Genomic DNA, 15,009 nt, shown 5'->3' on the forward strand with positions numbered 1-15,009 from the left:
CTCTCACCAATGCACATGATATTTGGATTAGTCTCATTAAAATACATGAAGGTACAAAGGATGTGCAAATGAAAACACGTGCTAGTAACTAAGTTCAATGACATCAAATAATTGCCCCATGAAAATGCTAATGGCATATACTCATGTTTGAATATTCTTGTCAATAAGATAAATGGGCTAGGTTTGATGTCAATTGAAGGTGATCAAGTGGTGAGAAGAATACTTCAAACTCTTCTTCCAAAGTATAAGTTGATAGTCTTCATCATCTACGACAACAATGACATCAAGAAGATGACTCCAAGTCAAGTGCTTGGCAACATCACCCCCCATGAGATGACCATGAACATGGGGTGGAAGCTTCTTCCTCATCTGCACCAAGAACCTTGCTCTCATAAGCAAGCAAGCTCAATGCCAACGAATGAAGGCAAGGATGAGGAGACAAGAGCAAGAGTCAAGCTCAAGCAAAGATGATGGTGATCAAGATGAGGGGAGCAATGAAAAGGATGATCAAAACACATCAAGTGATGAAGAAATTGATCTCAAGATCACCAAGCTCTTGTCGAAGTTAGAGAACAATATGAAGAGGATCAATTCCAAAATTGATCATCCAATTTCAATTCCAAGATTGATCATCCAATTTCAATTGAAGACTTGGTCAACACAATTGATCATATTAAAAGGGAGAAGAAGACCAAGAGCAAGAGGGAGACAAGGGGAAGAGCCAAAGCATTCGCAAGCATAGGAAGATGGGTGAGTGACAATTAAGAGTCAAGCTCAAGTGATGAAAGTCTTACCATCCTCCCTTCCAAGAAAAGCTGTTCTTCAAGGTCATCATCACACAAGTTGACACGCAAAGCATCTCACAAGTGCCATATGGCCAAATATATGAAAAGCGATGTAAGTGATGATGAATCCGATGAGGATTCACCCTCTCATGAAGAACTTCTTAATTTGATCAATGAGCAACAAAGGGCCTTAAAGAAACGATCTAAAGAACTAAAGAAATTCAATACCCTTAATGATATTTATGCTACCTTTGTGTCTAATTATGAACAATTATTAAGAAAAATCGAATTGCTAAACAAGGAGCATGAAGAGCTATGGCAAAATTTGAGGGCATTGAATCTCAATCTAAGGCCACCTTGGAGCAATCTACATCTCTCTTTAATTTCAAATATAAGGTAGATGCTTTCACTTCTTGTGATGATTTAATTGATTTATCTAGCTCACCCTTTGTAATGAGACATGTATTGAGAATGTTGTTGTACATCCATCTAATGAACTCATTGTACAAGAGAATAATGAGCTTAAGCAAAAAGTGAAAAAGCTAAAGAAGAACTTGGCAGGATTAAAGGGCAATAAACGTGTCCAACCTCCTCAAGATAACCCTACTACCATGATGAAGAAGCTTGCGGAGGGGTCAACCGTGACAAGCTTCAAACGCCATCAAGAAGGTCACAGGTCCTTCCAATGCAAGCAAGTCAAGAAGAAGACTAAGGAGAAGAAGAAGATGAAGAACCTCTCCAACAAGACCTCCAACCTCTACACCAAGCCTAACTACAAGGTTAAGACCAAGAGCAACGACTACAAGCTCAATAAGAAGGATAACAGCAAGACGGTTGCACACATGGTTAGGAGAAATGACCGAAGGTGGAACCAACCTATTTGGGTGTCCAAGGAAGTCATCACCAACATGAAGGGGCCTCAATTAGTTTGGGTTCCAAAGAAGACTTGAAGCCCAAGGTAGCTATAGGGATTTGGAGACTTGGCTCACAAAATGTTGTGAAAGTTAAAGCAAAGAAGCCAAGTGTACAAGATTAGGTGCATTGATGAAGATCATGATTATCATATACCTAAATTCCCATCCAAAGGTAAAAGAGGTAATAGTAGCTAGATTCTTGTTCATGCATTTTGTTTTGCATCTAGCTCACTTGCCTTGTCTAGGATTGCATATGCATATTTCAATTTATTGCAATGCCTAGTGTAGGTTTTTATATAGTAGGTTGCTTGTGTTTCTCTGTAACCTATGAGCAACCTACATGGCTTATTAGTGGTAGGTCTCTTACATGGCATATCTCTCATTTGATATATTTTGTAGGTCATGAGTCCAATCTATAGGATAGATTTCTCATTGTTATCAATAATAAGTGAATATCCCTCACAAGTATTCGACACTTGTATGCACGCATTTAGAGGGAGCATATCCTATGGGTTGTAATTTTAAGACTAACATGTGTTGCAAGAGATATCTTTTGTAGTCTCATTGAGTAATCTACAAGTTCCCGAAGGTATGCAATACTTAATGGTTTCAATTGGTATCTTTGTCAAATCTTTTGTTCATTTAAGCTACCTCCATGCATAATATGGCTTAAACTTCCTATCTTGATGTATTGTCTAGTTGTACATATGTTTCCTTCTCATCATATGTATGTACACATATAGGGGGAGTTTAGACTATATTATGCGAATTTCATGATTGTGATCCATGTGCTTTCATCTCAATTTATATCCACATATCTTTTAAATTGAATCCCTTCAAGTGGTATTCCTATAGTTGGTATCATTTTATTGGATCATAATTTATGAAGATCTCTCCCATGTGCTCTAATATTTTTTCTATTGAGTTCAACATGTGTTTATAGTCTTTTTGGGTGATTGTTGATAAAGGGGGAGAATTGTGCTGACCAAGTAAGTGCAAGATACATGAAGGATGAAAAAGGGGGAGAAGCTCTTGCATAGGTCAATTCAGGGAGATAGCGGTGTTGGAAAAAAGGGGAGTCACAACAAAGGGGCTAAGTGATAAGAACATACATCCAAGCAATGTGGTAAGACTTTGTGCTCTTTATATTTGGTATCATTTATTATTTGCCACTTGCTTTGGTTGTGTTGTCATCAATCACAAAAAACGGGAGATTGTAGAAAACATACCCTTAGGGAGACTATAGTATTTACTTTAAGACATGTATGTGATTTTGATGATTAATGACAGCATAGTTAATGGGACTAACATGTGTGTCAAGTATATATTTTAGTAGGTTTTATGGATGCAATACATGAAGAAGTCGTTGAAGCCGGGGCAAAGTTTGGTTGAATTGGAGAAGACCTAAAGAAAATGACCTCACCGGATAGTCTGGCGCTTGACAAGTTTGTACACGCCGGATCTTTGTGTCCAGATGCAGTTGACCTCACCGGATAGTCCGGTATTAAGCAAGTTCAACATACCGAACAATAAACAGTACAAAGAGAAAGCAGAAGGCCCCACCGGATGGTCCGGTGCTTAGGAAGTGTGCTCACCAGAAAATTTCTGATAGTGGGTGAGGATCACCTCACTGGATAGTCTGGTATTCAATGTGTAGTACACACCGGATAATTTCCAAAGGAAGAGAAGAAGCCATACGCTGGATGGTCCGATGTGAAGAAGTGTGAACACCAGAGGCCTACACCGGTGTATTTCCTGCAGAGGCATTTCTAGAGTAATATAGTGAAGATCAAGGCACCAGATGGTCTGGTGATCAATGTTGTGTGCACCGGAAGCTTACACAAGAGCATAGTTCAAGTGGCTCGGTTGGCTCAAGATAACTCACCGGATAGTCCGGTTATGTATGCTGTGTACACCGGAGGCTTACACCAGAGTATTTTACACAGAAAAGCATGAAGTGGCTCGGTCAGGCTTAAGACAACATGCCGGATGGTCCGACGATGGAGTTGAATGTACACCAGAATGTCCGGTGTTCATAGAGGCTTTGAGTGGAGTTCCAACAGCTAGTTTCTGAGGTTGTACTCACCAGATGATCCGGTGTTAGTACTACTATTGTCACCGGATCATCCGGTGTTAACAACTTTTTTGAGCTATTGGGAAAATGGCTAGTTGGCGGGTTTGAGTCTATAAATACCCCTCCACTTGATCATTTGAGGTTGCTGGGGTCCATAGAAGTCCTTATACACCTGGGAAGGCATCCAAGCCACCAAAGTGCTTAAAGTGATCATCCAAGGTGATTAAGCACAATATTAGAGAGTGATTAGTACTTATAGGCCTAGAGAGAAGTGTTGATAAGTACTGCAACCTAGAGAGTGGATCAAGGAGTGATCTAACCATGTATCGAGAGATATGCCAGTGCCTTGGAGTCTTGATTACTCGCCGGTAACTTGCTGACCCTCCAACATGGTCTGGAGTGGTGATAAGAAGATTTTGTGGAGACGCGGAGGCCCTTATCTTTGTGACTAAAGCTCCTAAGTGAAGACGGCATATAAGTGACCGGAATAGAGGTTAGTGGTGAGACCTCGTCTTGGTGGCTTGGTGGCTCATCGTGTTTGAGATCTTATCTTGGTGACTTGGTAGCTCAAGAGCCGTGACCGAAAGAGACTTAACGACCGGGAGCATATCCTTTGTGGAGCTCCAACGTGGACTAGGGGTAACTTGTGTGCCACCGATACCACAAGATAAAAATCCCTTGTGCCAAGTTTGTCTCTCTACCTTATTTATGTTTTCGCATTTACATACTTGCAATTTATCTTCCTAGATAGGTTGCAAGCCCTTTTGATCGATAGAGTAGACACACTAGATAAACCTAGTGCACATTTAGATAGAATTTGATATAGGTTTATCTTGTGTAGTTTTTGGAGCCGAATAGATTCTAAGTGTCCTAATTCACCCCCTCTTTTGACGTCACCGATCCCTACAGTGGAAAAATTGGATCGCGGCCATCCTTGCAACATCATCATCCCTGGTACTACTAAATGGTACAACGGGGAGGACTAACCGACATATGAGGAGGTTAAGATAGGGGGACCCCCTGTCACTGATGCTTTTTATCTTGGTAATTGATCCACCCCAGAGAATGATCGAGCTAGCAGCCCAACAGAACATCTTCCAACCTATACTGTTGAGAATGGCAACTCTAAGATGCTCTCTTTACGCAAATGACGCAATGATTTTAGCAAACCCCAACAGGTCTAAGCTACTGGCACTTAGTGAAATACTCAAGTTTTTCGGAAGATGTTCAGGGTTGGTCACAAACATGGCCAAAACTGAGATTTTTTTCCATTCATGGTGAATAGATTGCAATGGAACAACTTCTCCAGGAGTTCCCAGGCAAAATCAAAGAACTTTCGGGCCAGTACTTAGGACTATCACTACACATGCGCAAATCGAGAAGGGTAGAGTTTCAGCTGCTCCTTGACAAAATTGGAGGCTGTTTGCCCAGTTGGAAAGGAAAATTGATATCAACTGCTTGAAGAGAGATGTTAATCAAAACAGTCCTATCCTCACAACCAATATACCATATAACGGTATTCCCTTTGCAGAAATGTCTCACAAAAATATTGATCGGATTAGGGGTTTCCTTTGGAGAGGAGAGGAACCGGAAAAAGTGCATGGAGGCACTACCTCGTCAATTGGCGAACTATATGCAGACCAAAAGAGTTGGGCGGCCTAGGGATTTCAGATGTTTAAAAATTTGCAAGGGCGCTACGATTACGGTGGATGTGGTACAATTACAAGCAAGAGAGACGACCATGGTTGGGCATGAACATCCCATGTGATTAGACAGACAAAGACTTGTTCCATGCCTCAACAACTGTGACACTAGGCAATGGACTTTCAACACCTTTCTGGCACTCAAGGTGGCTGGGAGGAAGAGTGCCAAAGAACTTGGCACCGGACTTATTTGCGAAGTCTCAAGGAAAAAATGATACTGTACAACGGGCAATCACAGACCAATAATGGATTCGAAACATGGGACAGCTTACTAGCCATGAAGAACTGACACAATTCATCAACCTATGGGAGGACATCCAAGGTGTTTCAAGCAACCTGGAGACGTATGGCGATAGACAAGGGATGGTGAGTATACCACGAAGAGTGCATACAACATACAGTTCCAAGGGAGTGTGTGGCACCCAATGATGATGCCAATCTGGAAAGCTGCAACGAAACCAAAGTGCAAGTTCTTTCTATGGATTCTTTTGCAAAATAAGATCCTAACATCAAACAACCTGGCAAAAAGGGGATGGCCACATAATCAAACTTGTCAGCTTTGCAGAACAACAAATGAAACGCCAAAACACCTTGTCAAAGAATGCACTTTCACAAAAGAGGTGTGGAAGGAGCTTATTACATGGTTCGACCTCCAAAACCTCCCGGACCTAATAGAATTCTCCTCAGTTAAGCAATGGTGGATCAAAGAAGGAAAAAAGACAAACGGCCAACAATGAAAAGCTTTTGATGGGCTCGTCTTTTACTTCTTGTGGAACATGTGAAAGGAAAGAAACAGAAGAATTTTTCAACACCAAGATCTTCTGCCTATTCAGGTTGCAGCAAGAACAAAAGAAGATGTCCAACAACGAAGATTGGTTGTCGCACAAAGCTGAGGGCTGGTGTTAATCACCCATCTGAAAAGTGGCGGGTGCAAATGCTGTCATAGCACCTTAAATAGGAGTGTGGAGTGTGGTTGAGGCTGTAAAAGCTTCTCCTTTGTACATAAACTCCCAAAACGTTTTGTGTTTTGTCTCTTTTTTTCCTTCTAATATAATACTGGCAATGCTCTTGCCGTCTTTCGGAAAAAAAATCACGTGCGTCTGTCACTATAAAAAACTATTTTTAGAGGCGGTTGATAACTCGTTTTTACAGACGTTTAGCGCACCCGTCTGTAATCAAAGGACTGTGGAAATGGACGATTTCCACATGCGTAAAAGAGCCGCCTGTGGAAATCTATTACCACAGACAGTTCACATAAGGAACAGCCTATGAAAATAGGTTTCCACAGGCGGTTCCTTAAACGGGCCGCCTATAGAAACCGATTCCCACAGACGGTTCCTTAAGCGAACCGTCTGTAGAAATTAATTTTCACAAACGGTTCCTTAAGCGGACCACTTGTAATAATTGATCCCTGAATCAACATTTTTTATTCGAAAAAACAATTTTTTTTAAAAAAAAGTCACAAGTCATGCGATTTTTCGCGCGAAATACGCGCATGTGCGGTTCTTAGCACTCAAACCTGAGACCTCTCAGCCCGCGCGAACCTTCCTTACCATCCCACCAGAGAACTGCTAGTGATATTAACACCATATGCAATCCTTTTGATATCTTCTTTCCGAAACTTCAAACCATTATTTGAGCATCTAAATGACTTCAAATGAAAAACTTTTCAACTACAAAGTTGTAGATCTCATCGAGGGCTACAATTTTTATATAGATTTTGTGCTCATCTAACTTAGTATGAAAAGTTATGAATTTTTTAAGATATATTATCACCTATTTTCCACAGATGGTTCACACTATAGAAATAACCATCATTTTTACATACAGTTCTGTATATGAATCGCCTATGAAAATGAGTGACAATATATCTTAAAAAATTTATAACATTTTCGTATTAAGTAGGATGAGGAAAAAATCTATATTAAAATTATAGTTCTCGACAAGATCTACAATTTTGTAGTTGAAAAGTTTTTCATTTGCAGTCATTTACATGTCTAAATAATTGTTTAAAACTTCAAACAATTATTTAGATATATAAATGACTTCAAATGAACAACTTTTCAACTACAAAGTTGTAGATCTTGTCGAGTGGTACAATTTTCATATAATGTTTGTCCTCATCCGAATTCATATGAAAAAGTTATAATTTTTGTTAAGATAACCGATCACTTATTTTCACATATGGTTCCTTATATGAACCGCCTCTGAAAATGACCTATTTTTACAGGCGATTCACATAAGAAATCGTCTGTAAAAATGATCTTTTACACAGACAGTTTTTTTATTAACCGTCCATAATAATCATTATATCTTTAGAGACAGTTAATATAAAAATTATCTGTAAAAATATTATAAACGATCTATAAATATAGCGGACCTCCGCTAACTATACAGACAGTTTTTCAAATAAGCCGTCTATAAAAATGCACTCCAAGTATCTCGAAAAATAGTTTTATAATAGCATATGCTACGCTGTGTGAATGCGACAGGCGATCTGTAGTTCTGTACTGCTACGAATGCCTCTCGTTTGCTGGGCGTCTTCGATAAGCTTCTCAATTCATGATACGTACAGCGATGAATTGATATCGAGTTCGTTATCATCGTAGAAGCGTAAATCAAGTGCCTATATCTACGCAACGCGCTTCTTGTATGACCAAGTAATTGAGCATACAGTACGCGTATCAACCCTTTGCCTCTTGCTTTCATGGCTGAGTCGAGTGGTGTCGCAGCGACGGCCTCGATGATGCTCCACGGGCGCGTGGCCATTGTCACTGGCGGCGCCGGCGGCATCGGCTCGGTCGTGTGCAAGCACCTGGCGTCCCTCGGCGCGCGCGTCGCGGTGGCGTACATCGGCGACCCGGCGCCGGCGCTGGAGCTGGTGAGCGGCATCAACGGCTCCAAGCACGCCGGGGCCGGGGATCAGAGCCAGCAGGCGCCGCGGGCCATCGCGGTGGAGGCGGACGTGTCGGACGCGACGCAGGTGCGGGCGCTGTTCGACGCGGCGGCCGCTGCGTTCGGCGGGGAGCTCCACATCCTGGTGACGTGCGCAGCGGTGCTGGACTACTCGTACCCGCCGCTGGCGGAGACCAGCGAGGCGACGTACGACGCCGCGTTCGGCATCAACGCGCGGGGCACCTTCCTGTGTTGCCGCGAGGCGGCACGCCGGCTGGCCCGCGACGGTCGCGGCCGAATCGTGACGTTCTCGTCGTCGGGCGTGGCGTCGCTGCGCCCCGGATACGCGGCGTACGCGGCGAGCAAGGCGGCCGTGGAGGTGATGACCAAGATCCTGGCACGCGAGCTGCGCGGCACGGGGATCACGGCCAACGCGGTGGCGCCGGGGTCCACTGGCACGCCCATGATGTACACCGGCAAGACGGAGGAAGACATAAAGCTGTACATTGCCGAGGCGCCGCTCGGCCGGCTCGGCATGCCCGAGGACATCGCGCCGCTCGTCGGCTTCCTCGCCAGCGACGCTGGCCACTGGGTCAATGCCCAGGTTCTGCGCTGCAACGGCGGCACCATCTAGCTAGCTTCAGCCTAGTGAGGCGCTGCACCTTTGTACCGAATTTAGCATCCGCGCGTTTATGATTTGCTACCCTTTTTGCGTTAATTACTATGCGCTTTCCGGGCACCATGTCACCTTGAAAACCTCGGAACAGTGCATTATTGTATTATGATTACAAGCAGATTGGTTGGTGTAATGTTTTTGGACAGTGCTTCTGAATGATATGTTGTTCATTTCATCGTTTGATTTGGTTTTGTAGTTGAAGTATCACAATCAGGCAACAGCTATGAACAAGAGGCATTACAAATACATCTATATGCATACCATAGTATTACTAGAGGAGCGCATACCATAATATTACTGGAGAACTTCTGCGGTACACCTAGATCGATACCATATGGACCATCCAATCCTACCATCCGATGGTTTAGATCGGCCACATGATATTTTTTGTCCTACCAGTATCGTGAGTATTATTTGAGGATATTATGAGTATCATATAGGTAGTATTAGAAACAAAAATCATGGTACACTAGTAAGTAATTAAGTGTATCTAATAGGTCAAATCATTACCATGAACCGTTTTTATTTTCTTTGTTTTTTTGGCAGCCATTTCCCACCTCAAATTGACATTTCTCTAGGATTCCGTTCATTTTCTCCTTGGCTAGTTTGTTCAGACTAGGATTCTCTGACTTCATATCACCGTCACTAACATGTGGGATCGAGCTCACATGTTAGTGACGACATCACCGACCTTACGATGTCAGAGGATCCCAATCCAATTTGTTCAGCTTAGAGTCCACCGATAGGACCGGTAAGTTACGTAGAGTTGCAGGACAGGTTGAGTGTCCTACTGGGGCTGCAGCTTGCACAGGTTGAGTGTGCTACTGGATCCTATTGGGCTCCCACGATCGGCTTGCAGCAATGGTGAAGCAGCCCTTTGCCTCGTGGCAAGAGGGACAGTCCTCACGATGAACCAAATCCCTGATCAGCTTCTAGATCGTTGTTGTTAGAACCTAGCGTTGCCAACAGAATGATGGCTCTTCGGGCCTTAGAATGATCCGACTGCTATAGGGAATACTGCATAAAGAAGGGGAATCCTTTTGCTGTATGAATGTCATATGTCATATCATTTACAGTAATACCTTATTTATAGTTTGTACTCAACTATTTTCTATCATAATTTACAAGATTATCCCTCTAACTATCATATGCTCAGTATATTCAAGGTATTACGGTACTTTCCTAAGTATATTCAGATTATTTACAATCTTGCCTTTCATGGTCTTCGGTCGCTACCAATGACCTCCCCTTTGACCATGTCCTCGCCATCTGCTCCGTCTTCACATAGGACTTGGGTCACCCTTCACTGGGACTTCTGAAAGTCTCCGCTCGACCGCACTTTCGACGTCCCTTCGAGCGACTTCCTGACGGCATCAGGCGAAGCCACTGGACTGAGCTCCGAAGGCCCAATGAAGGCATTGCTTGTTCTGTCTGTCGGAACCGTTCCTTCGACGCAGAGGGTCCAAAGGGTTCATTCGACAAGTCCAAAGGATTCCTACAACATGATAGATTCACTGTAACTATAAGTCGTTAGCTAGTTTGCAGCATCCGCAGAGGTTTTCGACCTGAAATATAAAGGGGCCTATGAGACCATTCTCCAACAGTTGTAATAATATGTTTTTTAAGAATAGAGGATTTTGAGGGATTTGTTTGTCAACTTGATTTATGTTGGGGAGTCACCATCAAGGACTCCCGACGCCCCCTTAGCTCCACCAGTCTAGGCCTGATGACCATCAGGCTTAGGATCCCTTTGGGACCCTATGGCTCCGGAGTGGTCTTGAAGGCCATGCCTTTAGAGCCCTCTAGACCTCTAGAGCCATCGACCCTTCAGAAAGATCAACCAGAAGGGGGTCCATAGGTCGCCCCCCACTTGCAGCGAAGTAATCGGTATTTAATACTAGTCAAGTGGTGGCCGCCTGACACGCTGCTGCAAGTGGTGGACGTGTGACACACTGGTGCAGTGCGGCATTGGAATAGACGACCAGCCATTAGAACAACCGTCTTACCAGCCGTAGCAATGATTTACGGGACTGTGCTTGTGCCTTGTGGTACAGTTAAGAACTTGTATCTCTATCAACCTCATATGGGCATGTTTGTACATTTACACTCTGAATATCAATATAAATACAGATCTTTGGCCATCAAGCTAGTTGGCAGATTTCTCCAAAAACTCGTCGTGTTCTATCTATCTTCACTTCTTTTTCAAACTTGAATCATTCTTGTATAATTGGCTCTGGCCATATTTCCAAAATATGTGTCTTGAGTCTATGCGTGTTTCCACCATTTATTTTTTAGTAGAAATAGTTTGGAAATAATTAGGAAGACCCAAGACCCTTAGGAAGAAATTGGGAAAAGATCCTCCCCAGGCGGTCCAATTGCACCACCACCGGTCTAACCGCTAGAGGCGTGCAGAGCCATTTTGGCCTCTGTCCTGGCGCAGTCTAACCGCCTGATCCTGCGGTCTGACCGTCAGCGTGCAGTGGCTTTCCACTTAAGCCATCGACCGGTCTCTCTCTATCACTCACTTTTTTCTCACTCTCTTCACATGAACCGAGGGAGAGAAGGGAGAGGACAGCCCCGACGACCGGAGATCGACAGGAGAGGCTCCTCCGAGCTTCCCGAAGGCTTCCCCGAGCTCATCCCCTTCCTCCTTTTTGCTGGAGGAGCTTCTACTCACGTTCATTCACCTCAAGCCCACACACCACCCTGGAGCCCGATTTCCAAATCGGAGCTTCCCTGAAGTGATTCCCTCCAATAGAAAGCTTCCATACGGTAAGGAGAGACATTTCCTACTATTTTCCCATCATTCCTGAGCCCTAATTGGTCCACATTCCATTTAAACCCGAGCTCCAACCTAGCCTAGATCTCATCCATGGAGCTTTTCAAGTTTGGCTTGGTGAATGTTGTCCAAACCACCATAGAAGCACTTCACTAGTCTCCTAGAGCATTTTGATACCCTTCGTGGTTGAAGGCAATGCTGGAGCCTTCGTCAGTGACCTAGCAAAGGTGGTGTCGGCAGGGCCCGGCGGTCTGACCGCCATTATGGCCGGTTTGACCGTCGGGATGGAACTTAGCCAATTAGTTTCAAGTTAGACTCCGTAGTTAGGAGTTAGACCGCTATTAGGGCCGGTCTGACAGCCCAGGGGTTCGGTCTGACTTCTAGAACATGAAACTCTCTGCACGTCGACGGTCTAACGCCACTTCTTCCGGTTTGACCGCCAGCTACACAATGCACTGTAGTCTTTAGTTGTCCAATTTGAGGTTCAAACCTTTTCTAACCACAATCGATGCCAATCTTTTGCAAATGCTTTTGAAACATGATGTTTTTCTTATCAAACATGTTGCATACATTCCATTGTTCGTTCATTTATTCGATGCATTTGTGTTTTGTTTAGAGTGTGATGCGCCGCCGGTCCAAGTGGTCGATATCGACACCAAACCAGATTTGCATGTGAGTGAAGCACCGGAGCAGCAAGGCAAAGCATATTCCACCTTGTATTTTGGATCATGTTGAGTCTAAATGATAAATTATGCTATATGTATGTTGTGCATATTAGTGAATATGTATCAGGTTATATGGGTAGAACCTATGTTGATGCATTACCGCTACATTGAATTGTTGATGATCCGTATCCTTGTAGCCTGGGTAGAATATTGTTGATGTCTAACTGAAAAGGTTGACCGAAATACTTAGCAATGCATAGGTCCTTGGTAGAAGTCGAGTAATGGTTCAACAATTGTTCATGAGCTTAGAGGTTATTTTATTGTTCACCAAGATAATTATGATATTAGGAAGTATGAGTTGTCAGAATAAGGCGAGATGTGGGCAGTGCTAGGGGTAGATCGGGAGAGGAACCCAGATGCCATAGACCGCTTGCATCATTTAAGCACCAACCTTTGTTGTAGTTGACTCTCGCACTTTCCGTATTTACCACATACCCGGATATGGGACGGGTAAACCAAGTACCGTAAGTCACCGCGTTCATTTGACTCATGCGTCGAGATGTGAGCGAGAATGTTGTTTGAGGTGCCTGAGATTGTGCTGGTAGGTCGTGGGTACATGAACGGCTGATACGTGAATCATCACTCGTAACTGATGAGTTGTGTGGACAGTGGTCTCGTGTCGTGTGGGTATAGGAGTACCCCCTGCAAGGTGAAAAATCAATTCGAATTATCGTGCTCTCGGTTATCGAGCCTGCTTCTGTCCATTTGCAGCAGTCATAGAGTTCCGATGTTGGGAGGTTTAGTATGTAGTGAAGTGGTTGACGGCTATGATGAGATGAGATGAGATGGTTCTTTTACAGATATGTTCATGATGTTGATCACAGGATAGGAAGGTACAATTGATTAAGTTGTAGATGTTCACATATTCTAGTTAAAACTGCTTTTGCATATGAATTCACTTAACTTTCTGGCCAATTTCTTGCTAATTTAACTGAATACATATGTGAGGAACCGTCCAAATAATATTCTAATTAATCACCAGGAGGATTATTATTCATAATCCCAACCTCGATGATTAACCAAAATATCATCCCGGTAGTCCCGGCACGTGTTTTGTGCCCAAGATCGGAACACATGCCTTTCCAACATGTACATCACAACAAAGCTTAACAAAAAGTGAGTAATTAACATTATATTACAAGTTCTTAAGCATGCAACAAGTTATCACAATTTACAGCAAAAGAGAGCAAAAGAACTAAGCAGCGGAAGACTAAAAGATATACAACAAAAGGATATGGAGCCACATGCCGTTAGGCTCCATACCAAAACACTGAGTTCGGAGTAGAGTGTGCTACTCCTGCCAGCCACCCTGATCGGCAGGCACAAAGTAGCCAAACACCGCCGCCCCCTCCTCATCGTCCTGTGAACCTGCATCAACTTAACGGTAGCACCCTAAGTACGAAGGTACTCGCAAGACTTACACAGTATGGGTATATAATATCCTGACTCCAAGGATTATGCATTGAGCTGTTAGCAAGAGTAGGCCACAAGGTTAAGTAAAACATATGCGGTAAGCAACCTAGACATATACATGTGAGCAACTAACTTAACCAATATATGTGAAAATTACCCTGCAACTACCAACTGATCATATGAAACTGAAACCACATTAGTATTAATGTATAACAAGTGCCATCTCGACCACCTCCCACATATCTGAACCACAAACCACATATCCAAACCATACAACCGAACCAACCACGAGAACTCTACGATCGGGTGCAAATGAAACAATAGCATGCTCATGACCGAGAGCGCGGCGGTTCGAACTATTTATACACCCTGCAGGGGGATACTCCTGGACCCACACGACACGAGGACCATACGGCTTGTGCCACCCGCTAAACTGCACACAAAGGGGTACTCGTGACAACATTTCCCAACCAGCCCCAACCGTGTGGGGGATGCATCGCTTGGCGCGGCGATACTAGAACTACTCCCGGAGCAAACTAGTACCGCTTAGAAGCCCGCCCGCTCACATCGACGATGTCCATGGCCACAAAGCCACAGCTGCGAAGGTATTCGGCTTGCCGTACTATTAGATTGGCATGTGGTGCGTAAGGTAAGTGGTCAAGCCAACTAACCCGACGATCGGACTTAAGTGATGCAAGAGGCCTACAGTGTCTGGGTTCCCTTCCTGAACTACACCCGGACTTTCCTTGAGGGCAGATGACACCCCTAATACCGTCCACATCTCATCTCATACTCACCACTCGACCAACCAACACCAACAATCCAACACGTAACCATTGTGAAAGTAATTTAACCTATAGCTCGCGAACGATGGGACGTTCCACCGCTCGACTTCTACTAAGGACCTATGCATTGCTAAGCATCTCGCATCACTTTTAAGTTAGACCTTAACATGAATAAACACAGGCTACAAGGATATAGATCAACAATAATTCAAGGTAGAGACAATGCAATCAACATAGGTTCTACCCATAAAAGCCCGACA

The 15,009-nt window shown here is 43.7% G+C and overlaps 1 protein-coding gene across 1 annotated transcript; it reads left to right on the top strand.

Moving 5' to 3' along the window:
* The first annotated feature begins 7,981 nt into the window (after positions 1-7,981).
* On the top strand, positions 7,982-9,222 carry LOC133901869 (NADPH-dependent aldehyde reductase-like protein, chloroplastic). The gene has a single exon (XM_062343405.1). It carries the CDS (start codon positions 8,184-8,186, stop codon positions 9,003-9,005), a length of 822 nt encoding a protein of 273 aa, XP_062199389.1. The 5' UTR covers positions 7,982-8,183; the 3' UTR covers positions 9,006-9,222.
* Positions 9,223-15,009: the final 5,787 nt, after the last annotated feature.

This window comes from Phragmites australis, chromosome 20 (genome assembly GCF_958298935.1).
Source record: "Phragmites australis chromosome 20, lpPhrAust1.1, whole genome shotgun sequence".
NCBI classification, from domain to species: Eukaryota; Viridiplantae; Streptophyta; class Magnoliopsida; order Poales; family Poaceae; genus Phragmites; species Phragmites australis.

Bases quoted from the DNA above. Each gene is read 5' to 3' on its own strand.
- LOC133901869 (XM_062343405.1), top strand. From the start codon at position 8,184: ATGGCTGAGTCGAGTGGTGTCGCAGCGACGGCCTCGATGATGCTCCAC.